Source organism: Hemicordylus capensis, chromosome 1 (genome assembly GCF_027244095.1).
Source record: "Hemicordylus capensis ecotype Gifberg chromosome 1, rHemCap1.1.pri, whole genome shotgun sequence".
NCBI lineage: Eukaryota > Metazoa > Chordata > Lepidosauria > Squamata > Cordylidae > Hemicordylus > Hemicordylus capensis.
Window position 1 is genome coordinate 296,940,832 of NC_069657.1, and position 23,487 is coordinate 296,964,318.

The 23,487-nt window shown below is 44.9% G+C and overlaps 1 protein-coding gene across 31 annotated transcripts in view; it reads right to left on the bottom strand.

Moving 5' to 3' along the window:
* The window catches only part of DST (dystonin), a 488,434-nt gene that overhangs the window by 410,071 nt on the left and 54,876 nt on the right, over positions 1–23,487 (bottom strand). For 22 of the 31 annotated variants that reach the window (XM_053286451.1, XM_053286446.1, XM_053286475.1 and 19 more), the window contains exon 4: positions 6,226–6,433. In XM_053286451.1, the coding sequence (XP_053142426.1) occupies positions 6,226–6,433 (208 nt within the window). Of the gene's footprint in view, positions 1–1,693; positions 3,354–6,225; positions 6,434–6,658; positions 6,860–23,487 lie in introns of those variants that run through there. The other 9 variants (XM_053286464.1, XM_053286462.1, XM_053286477.1 and 6 more) reach the window with 6 other exon arrangements.

Here is a 23,487-nt window from a genome sequence, read left to right on the forward strand (position 1 = left end):
CATTTCTATATTAAGTGTGTCTTCCAAAGACATATTTAATGTTGTATGTTGTTTGGCCCGACTCACTGAAATTTTATATCAGGCGCATAGTATGTCTACTATGAATAGAGTATTGATGCAATTTGTGTATTCTTACATATAATAAATCACTGAGTTGGAAGAAAGCAAACATTTTAAATATCAAGTATAAAGCAAGTTTACTCAGCGGTTAATATTAAGAATACAAAAATGTAATGCTGGAGACGTGTTTTTATTATTATTTTATAGCTTGAACACAGCAAGCTTGAAAGTAGCATAGATTGTGCACAAGAAGTGGTTGAGAATTCCCACAGTAATAGAACTAATTTCTACAAGCATCTTCAGCAGTCTAGCAATTCTCAGCTAATAGCAGCTTAATGCATTTTAGTTCCTGGATACGGCACATGCTCCATAACTGCACTGACACAATTGGCCATAGACACAAAGGAACCATTAGATTTCTTTCGATGACACATGAATTGCAAGTGGGGCAGGTTCTGAGTAATCTTCCATAATTGGATCGATCTTCTTAAGATTAAATCTAAAGATCAATGTGCAAGACATTTTTCAATCGATAATCACAAAATATGAACTAGATCATTAAATAAAAAGGATTATGACCATGCCATATCCATTAAAATCAGCAGGTGCAGATCAACTAGAACCTTGAGAACTTTGGAGAAATATAGCACTGGAACCTTAAAAGCAAACAATTATGTATTAAGACGAAAACAACTTAATACCACCCTCTTTTCCCTTGTACTTCGAACAGCAGCAAATCACAAACATACAACATATATTCAGGGAACAAGATTCCATCAAAATGATGGGTTGATCAGACCATATTTACTAAGATTTTATTTAACTATTTAAACATTACTAATTGCTAGTTACTATGAAAAAATCCACTTATTTCAAAACTGATACATGTGACCCCAATATTTCCATATTAACCAGTATAAGATAATAATACAACGGAGACTTCAAATAGTACAAAAGAATCACTAGATTATTTTTTTAAGGCTAGAAACTTCCGACTCAATGGAGTAAATAAAAAAGGCCTCGTACTCTTGTCCTAGCTCCATGCAAGATGCAAAGTCATCCTCCTAGCAGCAGCTGACAGAAATACAAAACAGGACAGAGTTTTAAGCATAGATATAAAACTACAAAGGAAATGGCCTCAATATGCACTTTTAAAATAAAACAATTTTTATAGCAGATATTTTAAAGCATGCATCACTAGTATTTTAGGGAATTTGGTTCCTTGTTGCAAAATGCACAGAGGAAAAAGTCTTATCCTAGACAAACATCCCACAGCATGGTCTTAGAATAATCTCATTGAGATGTCAGCAGCATTCTCAGAAAGAAAAGGACAGCGCTTTAAGGGAAAGCAAACAAGCAAGGAAGGAAGGAAGAGCCTTGCTTGATGAGAAATGACCCCCCACCATAAGGCGACGGACCTTAGGGCGTTTCTGTGCCCTCCCTTGTCTGAATACTGGCAGCCCCATAGAGTGAACTGGAATAACCAAACGTCTCAGGGACCCGATTCTGCCACCTGTTCCACTGCAACCACCAGTAGCTATTTTCAGACAAAGCTCCAGATCACCACCAGCACTGCAGTCTGTAAATCCTTCTCCTGGGTTGCCCCTGGGGCACAGCTTAAGCTCCACCGTACCTTTGTATCTCTCCAGCACATCTTCATAAGCCTGCAGGTACTCCTGTTCCTCAGTGTAGAAGTAAGCACCAGGGGAGAGATAACCAGCCATGGTTAAAGTTTTGACACTGCCTGATCAGCTCCCTCCACGACTCCAGGCAGCAAAGAAGCCTGGGGGAACGGCACAAAAAGGCTGGAGGGAGGGGGCTGTTGCCGTGCAAGCTGTCCAAGGAAACGCCCATGCCCCCTCCCCGAGCGGCGTGGGAGCACGTGTGTGCCTCCAATGGAAAGGGCTTCCTCCCTCTCCGATTTCATTAGCAGCAAATCTCTGCGCTCGGCTAGCGGTCAGAGAGCGAGCGAGCGAGCGCAGGGGAAGAGGGAGGAGGCGGCGGCGGCTCCAGGACGTCACGGACGCCACACACCCGGCCCTGGAGGTGACCTCCACCTCCGTCTTTTTCTCCTTCCCTCGGTTGCTCCTCCTGCGTCTTCGCCCGCCCTCGCACCCCATTCCGCCGCGGGTCATTCTCGCCTCTGTCATGTTTAGACTGCCCTGCGCGCCCTTCAGTGGGAGTGAGTGCAGCGGGGCCGACTGCTGAGCAGACCTGCAGCGGGTCGCGCGACGCGAAGCACCTTCCTAAGTGAGCTGCCAGGTTAAATCCTGTTGAATTCTTTTGAAGGCTGCCCGGTTAGCATTTTGAGACCGCGGGGGGGGGGCCCGGGAGCGATGCGGCACTGTCATCTTTAGTCGCTCTGAAGGGGCGGGCGTCCGTTCACAACACCGTGGCGGGAGACGAGGGTCTCTGCACTGAGAGACCTGCTGCGTGCTGAGAGTCTTGCGTTTGGGGCTTTATTTTTTGCCTGAGTGACCCTCAAGGGAAAAGACGGGCGGGGGCGGGGATATCAATCTCTGTGCGCAACATATACATGCGGCACAGTGGCCTGCCCTGGGCTGCAGCCTGCTTGCTCGAGGGGTGGAAGGTCTTGCTTTGTTATAGCCTTCCTCGGCCCCGCTCTCCCATCTTTCTCCGGGTCCCTATTCTCGTGCTTGACACCGGGCAGTGAAACCGTGCAAGCAGACGCCTTGACTTCTCCCTCTCTCTCCCTTGGTTATCAGTAGTTGCCCTTCAGATCCCAGCGCCGCTCCTCCTCCTCCTCTCGCCCTCGTGTCAATACGCCGCGCTCCACCAAGAAAGGAAGAGTCCAGTCAGCCTCTTTCCCTCGGGATGCGTTTCTTTCCCATTTGGGCTCGCTGACCTTAACGGACGAGGCTCTCGTCGCCTCTGCTCGCCTGGGCCTGGCTCATCCTGCGGGGGATACTGGATTGCTTGTTGCATCGTTTCAAACCCATAGCCGGCGGCGCTTACCAAGCCCAGACAGTGTCACGCTGCAGAAACAACACAGTTCCCCTGATAGCTCGCCAGTGGCGGCCGCCTCCCCCGGCCACCCTCCCTCTCTCCTTTCCCACAAATGCATTACACGCTGCATCAATGCTGGGAATATCACTTGGCTTCCCAGAAGGAGCTGCGGAGACGAGGCAAAGCCCTCATGGCATTGCTTTGCTGCTCCTAGGTTTCGTGGTGGTCGGGAAAGCTTCCGAGCAGCGAAACAACAATTGCCCCTTTTTTCTTGCCTATGGCTGGTCCCCTGCATGCCTTGTTGACCACAACAACAATAACTGAGCTCTAGAGGGGCGGGGCGAAAGGTCAAGGGGCGGAGCCTGAACGCCGCAGGTGCCGCCGCCGGTTACTATATCAGCTGCCGACAGCAGGGATAGCCGCGCATGCGTTCTGTCTCTGCCCCACCCCCCCGCAGCTTTTCAGCGCAGGCTGGGTTTTTCTGCCCTGCCACACTAAACTGGACGATGGAAAGAGAGACCCTCTGGCTGCAACAGCTTTGGCTCTCTGCACCTCCCTCTGCCTCTCCTTTGTGCCCACATCCAAGTCTCTTGAGTACATCCTCCCACTTCCAAAATTCTTTCTTCCTGCAGCACAAATCAAAAGGGAAGAGAAGAGTGCAAACATTTCCGATAGGGATGGAGTTGTCCGGTCCAGCTCCCTCCTTGTCCTACTTGCATTACCTCCCCCGCCTTGTTGGCCTGAGATACTTTTATTCTGCTCCGTGGGTTTTGCTTTCCTTCTTAAGAATCTAATGGTGGCACCAGGGGTATAACTATAACAGAGTGGATGGGTTCAAAGAACCCAGGGCCCCCAGCTCCATTCCTCCCTATTTGCTTCATCTCCCTAAATCTGAGGGGCCGCCCCCGGGGAGAGGGGCGAACACAGGCCCCCTCTGCCCTAGCCTCAGCCCTGTGTAGCACTGAATAAATTGCTCTTTTTCATGAGGGATTCTGCCTGGTTTTTATGGGAAGGAGCCTCGTGACTTTATGTGATGACTTCTTCAGTACCAGTTGTAATCAGGCACCTCACACCCACACCGCCTACTCAGTGTACATGGCATGATCAGCAAGTCAGAAAGGGGAGGAGAGCTGTGCTACCAAACACCATGCTCTTCTCCCACCCCACTGGTCTCAGTTGAACCAAGGCCAGCTCCGGAAACCATTTTCAGAACGTAGCCCTGGAATATATGAAGCTATCATGAAAATGAGCACACAGGAGCAAGTGCAAAGTGCCTTTCGCATGCCACTAACCACACTGGGCCCATTATAAGGGCACAGAAACATAGAAAGGTGCTTTATACCAAATCAGACCATTGGTCCATCTAGTTCACTGTCATCTACACTGACTGTCGCTATCCAAGGTTTCAAGCAGGAGTTTTTCCCAGCTCTTCCTGGAGGTACCAGAGATTGAATCTGGGATCTTCTGCAGGCAAAGCAGATACTCTACCACTGAGCTACAGCCCCATCCCCAAAGGTGGCATACACGGACCTCCCATCCAGACTGACTTTACTTCCGGAAGGTGGCTGTAACCTGTGCCCTTATTTTATTTATTTGTTTAACAAATTTCTGTACCACCCAAAACTTACGTCTATGGGCAGTTTACAATAAAAACACAATTAAAAATTTAAACATTAAAACAATTTAAAACTTGGAACAAGTTAAAAGTATTAAAACAGTAAATCTAATTAAAAGCCTGGGTGGACAGATGTGTCATGATTAACTCTTTAAAAGTTGTCAGAGATGGGGAAGTTCTTATTTCAACAGGGAGTGCATTCCAAAGCCTCAGGGCAGCAATAGAGAAGGCCCGTCCCTGAGTAGCCACCAGACGAGCCGGTGGCAAGTGTAGATGAACCTCTCCAGATGATCTTAATGGGTAGTGGGAATCAAGGAAAAGAAGACGCTCTCTTAAATACCCAGGGCCTAAGCCATTTAGACCATGCTCTGGGACACAAAATCTGAGATTTCCCCATAAAAATCTTAGTGCTGTATTTTTTGGAGAAACGTAATCAGCGGACCTCTCTGCCACACTATTCCCATCCCACAAAGTGCAGCCAGGTCAGTGTCCCTTTGCAAATAATTGTGGCACACCTATATGTACGTTCTGTGTGCTATAATTCCCAGCAGCCATCTCCACAAATAACAGCCACAACCAGTGCAAGTTCTCAGTGATCAGGTTACAGTGCCTTCTCAGTTTGCAGCTGAGACTGAGTTGGCCAAGCAAACTCACTGACCTATTTCAAAACCGTGGAGATCAACTCTTTTAGTTCCTTACACTGAGACTCCAGGGCCTCTCCAATATTATTCAGGGAAGGGGCAGGGAGAGCAGTATGCTTTTAAATGGCCCAAGCCACAGTAGCCACTGTCACTTCACACACACAAGTCAAGACAGACATAACACTAGCCAGAGAAACCGGTGGTAAGATCCCAACAGCTCGACTCTTTCAAAGCAAACATTCCTCAGATCAGAACTGAAAGTGCTCATGGAGCCCAATCCTATGCATGTTTACTCAGAAGTAATTCCCCCCAATGCTCGGTGAGGCCAAATAGGTATGCATCCTTAGGAATGCTTTGAGCTCAAACTCTTACACTCCACCAGTGGGCTACACACACACACACACACACACACACACACACATCAATATTAAATTGACAAAGTTGTATTCTTAATTATGCAACCTCCCATGAAAATTTAATGCATGAATTTGCACACACTACAGCTGTATTTCCCTCCCGACATGCATTCATCCACCCAGCCGGAAAACACACCAAATAGCTTAGTCACCATCACAGGAAAACCAAGTCTAGAAAGTGTGTGTGTGGTGTTGTTTTTTAAGAACCAATAAGCAAAGCAATGGACAAGCTTCTCAATCTACATTCATCTCTGTAATGTACAAAACCACAATAAGATGCACACATGTGAGTCTTACTGTACTATCCATCCTTCAGTCCCAAATCTCCCATTTATTACAACTGGACAGGCCTTTTTGCAGAGAGGGGCAATGGGAATAAGGCCTCCCCCCACCTCACACATTAGAAGGGGCTGCATCAACATCTGCAAACAGTACCCTCCAAATGGGGGGGAGGAAAAGGAGGGCTCCAGTGAATATTCAGCCCCAGGCTTCTTCGTCTTCAAAAGGTCCTGCAACTTGACCTTACCGGCTATCCTGAGCACAGCTCTCTCAGCTGGATCCAGCACAGATCCGCCTTGAATCTTCCTCTTGGATCTCTCGTGTTTAGGTAGGTTCCAGGGCAAGGTGTCACCTGGAGCCGGAGACAGTGAACCAGATTTCTGGCTGAAATCATCATCATCAGAAAAATCCGCAGAGGATGACATGGAGCATCGGTAGGAAGCGTTTCCAGAGCTCTAAAGAAAAGGGGAGTGGGGGGGGGGAGTATTTAAAACAAAACAAACACAACAGTGAGGCAAGCAAAGAATTTCCCTCTCAACATAAAGCAATACATACTTCTGCTGTTTAGATCGCCCTCTAGGAAAATAAGACTGGAATGTGGATGGATTTGAAACCACCACCCTTCCATCACACATCAGTGGATATGCATGTTTTAAAATATCAATGAATAGATTGCTCACCATGGTTGCTTATATTCTGCTCTTGTGTCAAATTCCACAGACGGCACCCAGGTAGATCTGGAGGGAATGACTTAGTGAAAATGTATTTTTGGGAACTGGAAGAGTTTATATGCAGGAGAAAGGGTGGCCTGCCTCACAACCAGCTCACAATGATTCTCTGGAGTTGTCCAACAATAAAACCAGAAGGGAAGGCGGGGCGGGGGAGAGACGGCAAGGAAGAGATGATTAAAAAAAAAATAAAAATCCTCGTTTTCAAACCGGTAGCATTTGGCTCCCCCGCCAGGCGAAGGAAAAGATGTACCATCCGCAGGCTGCTGGTTAAATCATTAATGTAGAATAGAAGCGGCGGGGGGAGGGAGGAAATCCAGCCCCCATCATCCAACAAATCCAGGATGCTGGAGCGTTGCTATTGCACGTATCTTTCCAAAACCACACCCTGGTAAGTCTCGGTCTCTTGTTTCTTCCTTCCTGTCTTGTATGGTGCCTCAACTCCCTTCCAGAGCTCTCCAGTTGTTCTGTGGGCAGCCCAGTTGCTAGACAAACCCAAGTGCACTGTCGGAAACGTGGCTTCTCCAGGCTGGGAGAACACAAAGGGCGGATTGCGTGAGCGTGCCTCTCGGCCAGAGACTGCTCTGCCTTCAGTAAACAACTCGCCCGATCTCCCTTTCCAGCCTCTGAGGCAGGTTGCGGGACTTTCCAGCCGCAGGTAGCAGCTGCTGCCCTCCGAGTCAAAACCAGAACAGCCAGGAATGTAAACAAGAAAGTGATGCAGTGCAGGCACAACCAGCGGGGAGAGGGGGGCATCTGGGTCTCCTCTTGAAAAGGAGGGAGGGTGGACAAATAAACGGAGCTGTTTTTGGGGGGCGGTGTGAAGGGAGACCCTGAGCTGATAGAGGTTCACCCTGTTTCTCCGAGGGGGGCTTCCAGACCACCTGCCTGGCAAACAATGGCTACCTCCGCTGATCAAAGACTATCCCAGCTATGAACCCTGTGCTGTGTCATCTTGGCTGCTGCAGCTCAGAAATCTAAGGATGCACAGTTTTTGACCCTGTGGTCTCTTTTCAGCTCAATTTAGCATACAACTATCAGAACTGCAGCACAGTTCTTCTTTGGTGTGCAGCTGGAAACTGGCCCTGTTCATCATGTGGAGACCCTCTTCAAATAGGCTTTAAAGGACGTCTTAACCTGCTATCACCATAGCCAGCCACCGTAACATAAAGTGCAACTCTTCACATAATTTGCCTCCCTGGCTCATCCATTTCTAGGAATGGTCACATTCTGTGAGAACTCTACCCCATTACACTAAAGAATCATACAAAGAGTAGCATCACACATGGTAGTGATTAGGTTAAGTCACCACAAGCTGCCTCCATGTGGTAACCATAATGACTTAATTGGGCCTTTAGAATAAATGGTAGATACACCCCAAAAGTATATTTCACCTGATCTTAGTTTTAATTTTTGATACAAATATAATTCTAAACTCTTTCTTTTGGTAGACTTTTTGTCTGGTAGGTAGGTGTGTGTGTGTGAGTGTGAGATCTATTTCCTGTTTTAGTTATTCAAGGTCATTATATGGGTTTCTACAGACTACATATTTTGAGAAACATGGAGGTGCACTTCAGTTGCAATCAAGAATATACTCATTTTTTCTGTTGCATTTCTGTCACTGGCAAACTGATTTTTGATTTATTTATATTTTAACAGGGTTTTTGCATTGATTTAGGAGGTATTGGCTAAAGTCCAAAATCTTACCCAGGTTCTGTTAGAGATGTACATATTTTTCTGAGTGACTGTCACTGGAACATATTCGATCAGGGGTTCTCAACCTGTGGTACTCCATATATTGATGAACGACAACTCCCATCATGCCCATCTACAATGTACTATGGTTGGGGATGATGGGAGTTGTGGTTGAGGAATATCTTGCATACCACAGATTGGCAACCCCTGTATTAGATCAGGGATTCTCAATGTTGGGTCACCAGATGTTATTGGACTTCAACCCCCATAATCCCCACCAAAGGCCGCTGGGGTTTGGGATTATGGGAGTTGAAGTCCACTAACATCTGGAGACCCAACATTGAGAATCCCTGTATTAGATAATACTTGGGACATAACTAATGAGACATAATCCCCCTCCCATGCTTACGGTTTTGGAAATACTTCTAAAAGACTTTTGATCTTTCTCTACTTGTGTAAAGAATGAGCCCGGGGGTGGTGGGTGGTGATATTTATTTATTTATTGTTAAATTTGTATACCACCTTTCATTAAAACAATCTCAGTACAGCCACACAGAAAAATTAAAACAAGACTCTAAAAATCACACAAGTAATAGTTTATATATGATCATTTACACCAATGTTCTATTGTAATTTAACAATTGCAATAGTTTTATTTATTTAATGTTTAGGGATATGAGCTGCTTCTACACTTCAGCACTAGGCATCACATTTCCACTCCCATTTTTAGCTTACTTTCCTTAAGGAAAATAAACTTATGAGATCACCTGGCAGACAGAGAGAGAGGGGGAGGGGGGAGGCAGAAAGAGAGAGAGAGAGAGTCCCTATCAACCTTACAATGCCTGGACAAGTATGAACAAAATTGGGTACAGTTATAGGGACACTTTAACAGCATAGTTTGTAATCATGTCACCCTGATTCAAGATGGCGAACCTGTAAATAGCAATAGCACTTACATTTATATACCACTCTATAGCTGGAAGCTCTCTAAGCGGTTTACAATGATTTAGCATATTGCTCCCCAACATTCTGGGTACTCATTTTACCGACCTCGGAAGGATGGGAGGCTGAGTCAACCTTGAGCCCCTGGTCAGGATCGAACTTGTAACCTTCTGGTTACAGGGCGGCAGTTTTACCACTGCGCCACCAGATGTTTGATGTGCAAGTGGGCTAACTTGTTGACTGCCTAACTGATTTGAAAAAATTGGTACAGTTGGAGCGTGACCCATGGGGATGGCTCAAGACCATAGTTTTGTAATGAGGTCATCCACCCTGATTCAATGGTGGATGTGTGAACTTTTAAGACTGAAGTGGCTTAACTTGTTAGGCTGGTAATTATCAATTAAGATTATAGTGAAAGGAAAGTAGGCAGATTATTTCTTCCCAGAAGAACTTGTTTTCAAAGAGCTTGACAAGCTTCTGTGTGTTCCGTTGTAAGACTGTCTTATTCAGCAATCCCCTCCCCACTGCACTATATTTTATTATTTATTTATTTAACTTATTGTTAGACCATCCAAAACTTGCGTCTCTGGGCAGTTTACAACAAAGCAAAACAAACAGAAGAAGTTAAAGCATTACAACAATAGTAATTTTCTATAGTAATTTTCTTCTAGCTCAGCAGTTACAGTATATAAAGGGGGGAAACCAAGAGTGGTTAATTGATGTAAAAGAGGGAGTGAGAATCAAGTCTGCCTGTGTGCGTTGGAAGCCCTGTGCCCTAATCCCAACCATATGGAGCCTGGCTGTAGGAAAATTTTGCACATGCTTAAAGGCCACATTACTTCATATTTGGTCCCAGGGTATGGTCTGAAAGCACATGTCACAAGCAACTTGCAGAAGCTAAGCAGTTCTAGGTCTGATTAGTGCCGGGATGGTTGATTGCCTGGGAATTCCATATATGTCACCTTGAGTTCTATGGTAGAAGATATAAATGTAATAAACAAATGTTCAAGGAATACACCTCTGCAAATGCTCATAGACTATTATATTTGATCCCGGGGCATGGTGTGAAAGAGCCATTTTGCTGAAGCTAAACTGGTCTGGTTTGATCAGTGCCTGGATGGGTGATAGCTTAGAACCCCATGTATGCCACCTTGAATCTGTAGTGGGAGAAGGGGAGGGTATAAGTGTAATAAATAAATTAAATTAAAATTCCAGGACTGAGCCCAGAATTTAAAACGGGTTCTGGGATGGAGATATGGTAAACCTACTAGGCTCAAATTATGGTGTGAAAACATGTGACAGAGAGGCTTCTTTCAGCTCTAATGTCCAGATCTCTTTTCTGATTGTGCCAGGTGATGTGAAAAGAGTTAAAAAATTAAAAGAAACATCATGAAAATGGGCATTAATTATTATTTCATCTTGGTCTCCCATGTGTACACATACCCTATGGGGGAGGGGGTGTAGAAGGCAGCAAGGGATTTATCAAGAGCTCAGAACTGCTGAGATCTAATCATTGTTGTGTTCCCCAAGGCCAAATAATGACCATTTTACTGCACAAAAACAAAAAACGTTGATGCAGCTACAAAATGAGGAATAAAATGACCATTTAAGTTTATCTGCCAGCTTTCAGGGATGAGTAAAGTTTACACTCTGGTCTCTGAAACATCTTGATAGTATAGGAAACACAGAGCCTTAGTCATGTTTCAATTTGTTCTGAAATAAATGGCACCTTCAGGGGATAGGGGGTGAGGGAGAAATCAACACAGAAATAAACACTGCATACCTTTTAGCTACAGTCCCGATCCAGAATGGGGCCCCATGCATCTGCTATATTGACTTTAAAGTTAAAGCCGAAACTCAACGACGCATTGAATGCTATGTCTAGTTTGGTCCTAAATTAAAGCCATCATGTTTCAGGGGGATCAAGAAGAGATCTTGAAGGCCTGGTCTCAAGGCCTAAAGGTAAAGTGTGCCATCAAGTTGATTTTGATTCCTGGCGCCCACAGAGCCTTGTGGTTTTCTTTGGTAGAATACAGGAGGGGGTTACCATTGCCACCGCCTGCGCAATATGAGATGATGCCTTTCAGCATCTTCCTATATCACTGCTGCCCAATACAGTACCAGCGGGGATTTGAACCGGCAACCTTCTGCTTGTTAGTCAAGCATTATCCCACTGTGCCACTTAAGATGGTTGTCTCAAGACCTACCTCTGTGCAAACTTAAAGCAAATAAAGAGGCATGTGTGTGACCTTACCGGTTAGCACAATAGAGATTATACAAAGCTGTAGTAAAGAAAATTACAAGTGCTATAAATTATGGGGAGCGGATCTTATGGTAGTAAGCAATAAGCATGACTTGTCCCCTTAGCTAAGCAGGGTCTGCCCTGGTTGCATATGAATGGGAGACTTGATGTGTGAGCACTGTAAGATATTCCCCTCAGGGGATGGAGCCCCTCTGGGAAGAGCATCTAGGTTCCAAGTTCCCTCCCTGGCGGCATCTCCAAGATAGGGCAGAGAGAGATTCCTGCTTGCAGCCTTGGAGAGGCTGCTGCCGGTCTGTGAAGACAATACTGAGCTAGATGGACCTATGATCTGACTCAGTATATGGCAGCTTTCTATGTTCCTAGAAGACCATGTTCTCCCATACAAGCTTGTTTAGTCATTAATATCTTCAGAGGCTCCGTTCCAGGTACCCCCAACTCTGGAGGTTAGGCAAGTAGTGACAGGACAAGGCCTTCTTCATGATGACATCTAGATTGTGGAATGCCCTCCCCTGAAATATTCATTAAGCTTCCTCTCTTTTGGCATTTAAATGGCAATTTAAACCATTTATTTGTTCAGGGTTTTGATGAAGATCTTTTACTTTTCATTGGTTTGTTTTAGTTGTTTTGTGGAATTTGATTGTAGATTATTTAAATGTTTGTAAGATACCTAGATGGTTTTGTTATGATGGAAAGGTGAGACATAGATTGTTTTAAATAAATAAATCATAAATGTCATCTAATAAAGCAGAAAGAATGTATGTGTTGATATCTGACTTGCATCTGCCCTGTATATTCAGCATGTAGTTGTAGGTGTCTTGAGGAATTTCTTTTCATGACTTATAGGCAGGGAAGTGAGCAGAACCTGTGAGCCAAAGAATCCTTGAAGGGGAGAGGATAGCCAAGACTATAGAGAGAGAGCACCAATGTCCATTTATGGAGTTGGTTTGATAGATCTGAAAATGAAAGAGCATCCTCATTTCCCCCCATCTCCAATGGGAGAGCATCCTCATTTTCTGTTCCTCTGAAATGAAACTGAAAACAGGACAATTACAGTAGTGGAAAATCTGTGCTATTTTTAGAAAGTGTTGATGCTTCAATAATTGCTGTAGCAAATTCATATTTTAAAATAAACAAACAAACAAATAAATAAATAAGTGTGTGTGTGTGTGTGTGTGTGTGTGTGTGTGTGTGTGTGTGTGTGTGTTTAGACTGTCAAGACTACAATATACACTCCCAGTACATTTTAAAAATAAATTTGAGAATTGTTAAAGTATTTTAACACAGATGAGAAATAAAAATGTACAGGAGGGGGGAATGTGTTATGATGTTACCTCTGCATGCTTATTTTTGCTCTACACGGTTGTCAAATCCATTAAGCATTTTAATTGTTTGGGTATTTTTCCCACTTATTTTAATTTTAAGATTTTAAGTCCACAACTGGAAATGTTATATATTTCCAGTACTTGCCTTAAATATTCATTTCCTTTCCCTAATCATAATATTGTAAATATTTTATCATTTCAAAGCAAAATAAAGATAGCATCGCAGCTTTGATCATGGCACCACAGGGCTTATTTTTGGGCTCAGCAATAAATCATTTAGACAAGAGGAATACATGAAAAAATTACAGAAAACTATCAACGATGATAGCTTAACAGCACTATCTAGCAGCATCTTACGATAGCTTGTGTGCCACTTCCCTCTACTGGATATGTCTGAACTTAGCTATTTATTCTTTTGTAAGGAAAACATCCTCTGGTGGCTGGAAAGCTTAATAGAGAAACAAGAGCTTTAACAAAACAGCTCTTAAGGAGCATTATTGAAGACCTGCAGTATGTCTGCTTCTAGAAGGTGTTTTTCACTGAATACTTGCCTGAAATGCAAACAGTGGATGCATTCTGCCCCTCATTCCAGGTTTCTTCATATGAAAAGAACTCTTCATTAAATAAGTACTAAAATGTCTCTTCTTTTACTTTTTAAACATATTCCTCAAGGTCCTTCATAAGTTAATGTTCCACAGCTCCTACTCCACTAAAGGGCTTTTCCTTTTCACATGATTATATTACTCCTCCACTCCACTAGATACTCTAATGCAGAAGTGGCCACCTGGAGGCTCTCCAACTGTTGTTGAATTACAGTTCCCATAATCTGCAGTTGCAGTTTACTGCGGCCAGGGATGGTAGGAGTTGTAGTCCAACACAGCTTTTGTTGTGTTTTCCAGATTACAAGATTTGTGCCAGTTAAAGTGCTGCAAAGTACAAAAGTATTAGGCAGCATCTGGAAGCCGTGAGCACAGTGGTTGTCAATGCATCGTGACAGGATTGTAGCCATTCAGATTGCCTACCAGTGCAGCAAGTTTTCTGGGCAGGGGGCGTCCATATTCCCCCAGAATTGAATTCACTGCCCCTCCTCCTCCTCCATTTCGAGCCAATGGGGTCACAGAGCGGGAATGACATGACATGTATTTTTCCCCTCTAGGCGCTTTTGCACAAAACCACCACTGGGGGGAGCACCATGGCACAAACCAGGGTTTCTTAACTTTGGGCCCCCAGATGTTGTTGGACTACAACTCCCATCATCCCCAGACATGGCCTTTGTTGCTGAGGATGATGGGAGTTGTAGTCCAACAACATCTAGGGGGCCAAGGTTAAGAAACCCTGGCGCAAAGTACAATCCCTTGATTGCCTCGATATTAAAGAAATAGAAAGGGGATTGTACAATTGCACAAGAACCCATATATGTAATTTTTTTAAAAAAAGAAAAGATTGGGTCCTTGCGCAATTGCACAATTTCCTTTCTGTTTCTTTAATATAGAGGCAATCAAGGCATTGAACTTTGCGCCGTGGTGCTCCCCCCAGTTGTGGTTTTGTCCAAAAGTGCCCACATGGCGGTCCCGTCTTGTTCTTCTCCTGCTCAGGCGGGAGGCCTGGATGGGTGCTATCTGCTATGGCAAGAGGCTGCTGGTAGCCACAGGAGAGTGTGGGGCCTCTTTCCAGAGGTTGAACATGAACGCACACACACCCATTCTGTGGCTCCCCTCCACCTCCGCTCTTCCGGCTCTGGATGGCTGTGCTCCCTCATTCTCCCTCCAGTCTTGGGGCTGCCTCTCCCTTGATGTAGGGGTGCAGCCTCTTTCCTTGTCCGCCCACACCAAAGCCTCCCTGCATCATGGTCCAGCCCTCCAGCCTTGCACCAAGCTTGTCCCCCCTCCCTCCTTCCTTCCATCCCTGCCCACTCACTTGCTCCCTCGACAGAACCTGACACTGCCTCCTCTTTCCTTGCCTCAACACCGCATTCCATCCCCTGGCTGGAGGAGGAGGAGGTGGCGGCGACTCTTGGGATCCCGCAGCAAGGGGGAGGAGGAGGCAAGCACGGGCTGGCAGGGGGGAAAACCGCCCACACTACACTACATTGCAACGCACAAACTAGGGGGCAAGCCTCCTACCATGGAAAAAGACAGCTACTTTCCTGCAACGCATCTACAACGTTATAGGGCTAAAACGCAGCAATAACATCTGAACCAAGGCATTAGAAATTTGAACGGCACCCTGCTGACAGCACAGTGACTGTTATGTTGAAACACAAGCAATACGGAGGGTTACTTAGCGGACACCTTGTTAACCTGTTGCAGCCAGTAATCTGGAAAATGCACTGGAGAGCCTCTAGTTGGCCACCCTTCTCTTAATGCTGTCATCTGTATGATGTAGGGTGGTCCTTTCTAATCTTGCACAGTCCCAGGTACACAGACATTTCAAGACATAGCCCCTCACTCTACTTTTTGTCAGGGTACTTGAAGGATACATTGCCTGTGCTCGTGTGCAGATTTAATCCCAACCAAACAGCCTTCAAATGCAAAACAAAAACAAAACAAAACAGGGAATGCATAGGAAGTAGGGAAACAGCAAGGACAGGATAACGAGACAATAGGTTTGTCTACACGATCAGTAATTTGGAGTCCTACCCAGGTTTCGGAGCTGTGTGCACTCTCAGTTTTTGGATATCTGTCAGTAAAAAGCTAAGCAGGAGGCAGGGGAAGTGATATGATGGCTTTTCCTCCTACCTCCTTAAACAGTGGGCTACAGCTGCTGGATAGGACAGAGCTGTCCTATCCAGTGTGAGCCTCATGCAGGATAACTTCCCCTACCCCTACATAGGTTGTTCCTGACAGACGACCAGAAATCAGGAGTGTGCACAGCTCCCAAACCTGGGTAGGACACTGGTCCTACCCAATTGCTGATTGTGTAAACAAGCCTAGTAAAAGCCTGTGCTGAGAACTGTGAAATGGAGTAGGGATGAAGGCTCAGGCTGAGAAGTCTTCATCTGACATATATCTACAGACCTTTAGTAGTGTTCTCTTCTTTTTGTAAGAAATACTCAGTATACAGTTCATTTGGTATAAAATGTTATTCTTCAGGAACAAAGGTACATTGCCATTGATGCAAAGGAGAGCCCAAGTTTTGTAAGCAGTCAGCAGATAGCTTGGGAGGTTTTTTTTACTGCTTAAGCAAGGGTGGCAAACGAGGGTCTCCAGCTGTTGTTGGACTACAGCTATCATCAACTCCAGCTATATGGCCATTGTAGCAGGGGATGATGGGAGTTGTAGTCTAACAACAGCTGGAGAGACTCCAGTTGATCAGTCCTTAAGACAATGTAATAAAGTATTTTAAATTGCCAAGAAAAGACATCAGCAGTGCATCGTTAAAATCACCAGGAACATTATGACGACAAGTGTTGGTATCCAAGCTATATACATTTGGGTCTGCTTTACACTTGTATTTCCACAGCAAATCAGCAACACCTTTGCTGTAACATATGAAGGAAAGAAACATCTGTGCATGTCTAGGTCCATGTTTCCCACATGCCTGTATACACACACTATCTCTTCCAATGACCTGTGGAAAAACTGGTCTGTATGAGTGATAGCTGCCAGTTCAAATCCCCGCTGGTATGTTTCCCATAGTATGGGAAACACCTCTATTGGGCAGCAGCGATATACGAAGAAACTGAAAGGCATCATCTCATACTGCGCGGGAGATGACAATGGTAAACCCCTCCTGTATTCTACCAAAGACAACCACAGGGCTCTGTGGTCACCAGGAGTCGACACACTTTACCTTTACGAGTGATAAGTGGTGCTGAATATCATTCGTGTTACAAAAACAAGACATAGGCACGTTCTCTGGAGCCATTCCCATGCTTAGGTTACAGAAGAATATTTATTTTATTCATAACATTTACTTCCTGCCATTCTTCCAAGGAACTTAGACTGGCATACATGGAGTTATCCCATTTTACCTTGCACCAGAACCTGGAGCTCCAAAGCTGAGTAAGGTTTTGAACCCAAGTCCCCTTGGTCCAAGTCCAGTACTCTAGCCCTGGGGTTCCCAACCTTGGGTCCCCACATGTTGTTGGACTAAACCCTCCATCATTGCCAGTCACAGTGGCCAAAATGCTCTAGCCACTGCACCCCATTCCTTATAGGGACTTTAAGATGACAGCCATTTGTGGATTTTATTATTATACAACACTTTATGATGTTTTGACATTGGTTTGATTATATTCAGGCCGAGCTGGATTCCACAGTTACTGCAGAGTTTACTTTGGAGGTGTCCAGCAACTCCTCTTATGGGATTAGATAGGAACATTTTCAATTTGTGACTCCTGAGGAAGTGGACATATTGCTTCAGACTTTTCTCTTGACCCTTGCCCAACATGGCTTATCTCATCTGATAATCATATTATCAGAGAGGGTCTGGTAAACATTATAAATGCTTCTCTGAGGAAGGGCAGGATGCCTCCTTATCTTGAAGAGGCTATTATTAGATCACTTTTGAAGAAAGGTACACTGGATCCCTCAGAGTTAGCTAATTATAGACCTGTTTCTAATCTTACATGGTTGCGCAAGGTGATTGAGTGGGTGGTGGCCTCTCAGCTCCAGGCAGTTTTGGATAATGCAGATTATCTAGACCCATTTCAAACTGTCTTTTGTGTGGGCTATGGGGTAGACACTGCTTTGGTCGGCCTGATGGGTGATATCCAACTGGCTACTGACAGAGGAAGTGTGACTCTGCTGATCCTTTTGGATCTCTCTGCGGCTTTCAGTACCATCGACCATGGTATCCTTCTGGACCGCCTGAGAGAGGTGGGATTGGGTGGCAGTGTTTTACAGTGGTTCCACTTCTACCTCTCTGGCAGATTCCAGATGGTGTTGCTTGGAGACTGTTGTTCTGCTAAGCAAGAACTAAAGTGTGGAGTCCCACAAGGCTCCATACTGTCTCCAATGCTTTTTAACATCTACAGAAAATCACTGGGAGAGATCATGAGGAGGTTTGGTGCTGGGTGTTATCAATATGCTGATGACGCCCAAATCTAGTTCTCCATGCCAACCTCATCAGGAAATTGCATATCTTCTCTAAATGCCTGCCTGGAGGCAGTAATGGGCTGGATGGGGGATAACAAACTGAAGTTGAACCCAAATAAGACAGAGGAACTGACTGTGGGGAACCAGGGCCCAAGAGATGGTTTAGATCTGCTAGTTTTGGACTGGGTTACACTCCCCCAAAAGATCAGGTGCGTACCTTAGGAGAGCTCTTGGACCCAAAACTCTCCCTAGTGTCTCAGGTTGGGCAGTGTCCAGGAGCGATTTTTAGCAGCGTCAGCTGATATGTCAGCTACGTCCATTCCTAGAGGTGAATGGCCTTAAGACAGTGGTACATATGCTGGTAACCTCCAGGCTTGACTACTGTAATTTGCTCTATGTGGGGCTGCCTTCATACATAGTCCAGAAATGACAACTGGTACAGTATATGGCAGCCAGATTGGTTTCTGGGACAACACGAAGGGACCATATAACACAGGTGTTAAAAGATCTGCACTGGCTGCCAATATGTTTTCGGGTGAAATACAAAGTGCTGGTTATTACTTATAAAGCCCTTAATGGCTTGGGTCCAGGCTATTTGAGAGAACGCCTCCTTTGTCATAATTCCTGCCTCCTGTTACGATCTTCTGGAGAGGTCCGGTTACGGTTGCCACCAACTCATTTGGTGGAGACGCAGGACTGCGCTTTCTCTGTGGCCACTCAGGGCTTTGGAATAAGCTACCTGCTGAAATAAGAGCATCTCCTTCTCTTTCTTGTTTTGAATGTGGGGAAAATACTATGTAAATAATTATGAGATTCTGAATGCCACTTTGTGAGAAAGAGAAGAAGATCTAATTCTCAGTTCTTGCTTCACACAAGGCTATGTAATCGTGTATATAATGCATAATTAATTCTTAGTAATATTTTAAGAAGAAAACTAAGTGCATGTTTACACTGTATTTACAGGGGAAATTCAACAATCAGAACCTTCCATATTAATGTCTGTCAAATCATGTGTAAATATAGTTACTTTATACTGTATAATGAGTAATATAAAAGGCTCCCTTTCCTGTTTTGAGGGCCACTGTTTATGCAACACAATAGAATATTATACTGGCCACCCATTACTTGGAGTAGTAATGCAGGAAAAGGAAACATCTGTGCTTATGCTCCATACACTTTTTGCATCTACGAGACAAAGGCTTTTGTTGTGTATTGGTGAATAGCAGGCACACAGCTGATGTGAAAGAGTTCTGTCTTCTTCCATTTTGATTAGTGAAAAGTATCTGCTGCTCACAAATATTCTTTCAGCAATAGAAAGGCATCAACTGCTTGAAATCACTTACACCTTTGTTCAGATTCAGAAGACACCACAGGCTCAAAGCAGAAGATTGGGTGAGTTTTGCAGACAGTCATTAGCCTCATTCAGATGTTATGAGTGCAAGTGGAGCTCATGTTTACAACTCCAAAAGCGAGGAGGAAGTCCCACCCTGTCACTGTCACTCACCCCCCTCATGGCCGCTCACAGTTACGGCTTCATTTGTCTGAATGGGGAAGTGTCATAAACGTGACGGCCAACGCTTCCATGAGTGGCAGCTCGGGTTGCCTGAGGTTGCCGCTCACAGAAGCACTGGCCATCACAGTTATGGTGCTTCCCCCTTCAGAAAAATGGAGCTATAACCATGAGTGGCCAGCAGGAGGGGGGTGAGTAGCAGCAGCAGGGTGGGACTTCCTACCTGCTCTTGGCGCTTTAACTGTGAGTGTTGAATATCTGAAGAGAGCTACTGTTAAACTGACTGGAAATTGTGGCCGTACAAATCTGAGACTGAGGTCCAGTTAATATATTACTGGAATCAGCCTTGTCTTCATGTAGTGGGCATTCCCATCCCCTCCACTATGGAGATGATCTTGTATATGAAACGAGTGCACCACGCCAATAGGGAAGGGCCATAGCACAGGGGTAGAGCATCTGTACTACTGACTATGACTTTGTTCTCTTTTGTTATGGGTAGGGGCTGGGGAGCGTTATAGTTTTTATTGTGTAACTGATTTTAATGTGATTTTTATGGAGTTTTATTGTATTTTAATTTTTGTAAACCACCTTGGGATGTCATATAGATGGCAGTATAAACACTGAACAATAAATAAAACCAATCAATAAAAATCTGCATTGCATGCAGAAGGTCCCAGGTTCAATCCCTGGCACTTCCAGGCAGGGCTGGGGAAGACTCTCTGGAGAGCAATATTGAGCTATATGGACCAGTGGTCTGACTCAGAATGTGGCAGCTTCATATGATCATCTGGGTTCTGGTTTCATATCCCCACCAAACGTATGGAGGAGGACAGCCTCGTTGCAAAGAGGCATAGGGAACACACACACAAGGGATCGTTGTACAGCTGCCTGCTTCCTTTAAAGATAATAAATTTGGCTGGATGTGTGCTCCCATTCAGATGTCAGTAAACGGGACTACTAAGAATTTTTGTTTCACAAATCCCCCAAATTTAAATTAAAACAAAAGCAAAGCATGCATGCACACACACACACACACACACACACACACACACACACACAGAGGCATGAGTGTTGCTGAAGGGTTGTGCCATTCATCACAAACTGTAGCAAAAACAGTTTCCAATAGGGCAGGGGTTCTCAAACTTGGGTCCCCAAATGCCATTGGACTACATTATTTCCAAACCAACAAAGCCCATAGTTTCCAGCCACAATGGTTTTCATTGTGGCTGCAGTAAGGTAACTCCACCACTTGTATATTCCAAACAAACCTGCTCACCTACTAAGAGTATCAGCTCCTCATGCCTTCAGAGATGGGACATGTGAGGTGAGACATATCATAGTGACCCTTGATAGGACCTTTACCATTGTGGTGTCCCAACCTTGCAATACTCTCCTCAGGAAGGCTGACTTGACACCAAAGCCCTATTCAAAAATTATGTTCAAGATGCATGCAGTCTGTGTACAGTGTACATATGTACACATCTGTATGCACACAGTTATTCACACATTATCTTCAATGTACATACAGTAGTACACTTCCTATCTGAATCCTGAATTTGAAGGGGCTGTACACAAGTTCACTTTTAAAGTGAGTGCAGGTACAGTCATCCACACACAAACATGTACATGTGTACAGACATCTGTGTACATATACAACATAATGTCTGACTAGGGCTTGAGTCTGATGTCTTTTCAGCACTAGGTGAAGATCTTTTTCTTCACAGGCCTTTTAGATGCTGTGTTTTTATGCACTGCTTTAACCTGGGCATGCTTTTTTGTACTTGTACGATTTATGATCATTTTAAATATTGTAATCCATGCTAGTTCCTCTGATAGGCTACTTCTGGAACAGCAGGACATCAGTCTCCTATGGGGCAGCGGGGAAATGACTTGACTACGAAGCCAGAGGTTGCCAGTTCAAATCCCTGCTGGTGTGTTTCCCAGACTATGGGAAACACCTATTATCAGGAAGCAGCAATATAGGAAGATGCTGAAAGGCATAATCTCATACTGCATGGAAGGTAGCAATGGTAAATCTCTCCTGTATTCTACCAAAGACAACCACAGGGCTCTGCAGTCACCAGGAGTCGACACCGACTTGATGGCACACGTTAGCTTTTACATAAACATAATACAGCAAACAAATAACAGAGGCTGTTTTCACGTGCAGCCTAAACCAGGCTAGGAACACCCAGCCTGGGTTAGGATGCGCATAAGAACTGCCGGGATCAGGTCCCATCCCAGCGGGCCAGCACTGCCTAGCCCATCTCTTTAGCCCGGCTGCTAGCTGAGGTTAAGGGAGCAAGCACTCCCTACTACTTGCTTGTGTGCAAGCTAGGCTGCTTCCAGCCCAGCCACAGAGATGGGCACCAAAAGTGCCTGTCTCTTGGGGGAATCTACCAAAGCATTGCATGTGTTGCATGGTGCATTATGGGACTCCCGGAGACCAGGACAACAAGTCCTGACCTCTGTTCACCAGTGCTGCCGGGAGGAGCACGGAGAGTCATCCACGCTGCTGCCAGCAACACTGGTCACGTGGGCACAAGGCTTGCATGCTGCCTGGGCTCTTAGTGGTCATCTGGGAGAAGGTAGGTTAAAACCTGCCTTCCCCCACCACCGCCCATGCAGGAACGGCTGTTTCACTAGCCCCATAATCTGTCTGGAATTTTGCACTTATAAAATATGATATCAGCACAGCGAAAGAGCTACTTTGAGGGAGGTGTGTAGACTGTGCAGGAGAAATAGGAAATTGTTATGCACTTATTTAGCCAAAGCAGGATTTCAGAAGGGATCCAAGAATAAGCAACTGATCAGGAGGAAAAGCCTAAGAGAGACAGAGTTCGGGCAGAAGCAAATTATTTCTGGACTGGAAGGGATGAAAGGTGACTGGTTTGCATTGTGAGCTGCTGAATTAATATTCTGCTGTCAACTTTACTGTCAACCCCCCATTATGCTCTTGGTAGCATTTAAAATACTTAAAAGGTGGGGGGGGTTAGTTGAAGTTTAAAAATACTTAGTTAAAGGTTTTGTTGTTGTTGTTGTTGTTAAATGTAAAATGAAAGGAAGAGCATTTTAAATTGAATACTTGGCTCAAGTCTGGTTTTTCTCATATCACAAGATAAAAAAGATTGTGTACTGGATGACCCTTAGGGAGAATGACTTTGGGACGACTAAAAGAAGCTTAATACATATTTTTAACTGCTGACTGCTGCACAAGTACCACAGACAAATATTCCCTTGGAGCCATTGGACTATCCAAGAGCATTTTCTCTAATAGAGGTTGATCAGCAAGTTTTATGGAATGTGTCAAGGACAGGCAGATGACAACCATCTGCCTGCTTCTTTTCACTGTTGCATCCCTTCCTCCCCATGGTATGTTGAAGGCTTTTCATCACAGGAGTGACCCTGGCTGACCCCTGTCTACAGTGCGTGAAAGCTATTTATGCAGATTTCATACTGTTAGTCCCCCCCATTCAAAACCTCTGGTGCTCTGCTCCTCCTGGTGGCATTCATAGGCAGTCAGACAATACTTTGTGCTGTGCTAGGTCAGGGTTTCTTCACCACTAGCACCAGCCCCAGCAGAGGCCATTGCGGTGAGGAGAGAGAGATTTGATTTCGTTGTCTTTTTAAGGAGGAATATGGAAAACCGAGAAGAACAAAACAGGAGTGTGGGGAAGGAAGGAGGAAAGAAGATGGAAGCAAGAATGGGAAAAACTTTTAGGAAGATACACTATACAAAGAAAGAAAGGGAAAAGAGGGAGAGGGAAAGAGAAATAAAACACCAGGATACATAATAATGGGGTGGGGGCGGTGGAATGAAGATGTACCCAACTGTAAAGATATGTAAGACTGAGAAACCAGAGCACATAGGGAAGGTAATAGATAGCGGCTCTTCTACATCGTAGAAGAGCCATTAGGATTCAGTGTGCTGTAGCAGAAAGGGTTTGTTTGGGCAAGGAAGACCCAAATTCAAGACCCTAATCCGTTGTGAAGCTAACCTGGCATTTTAG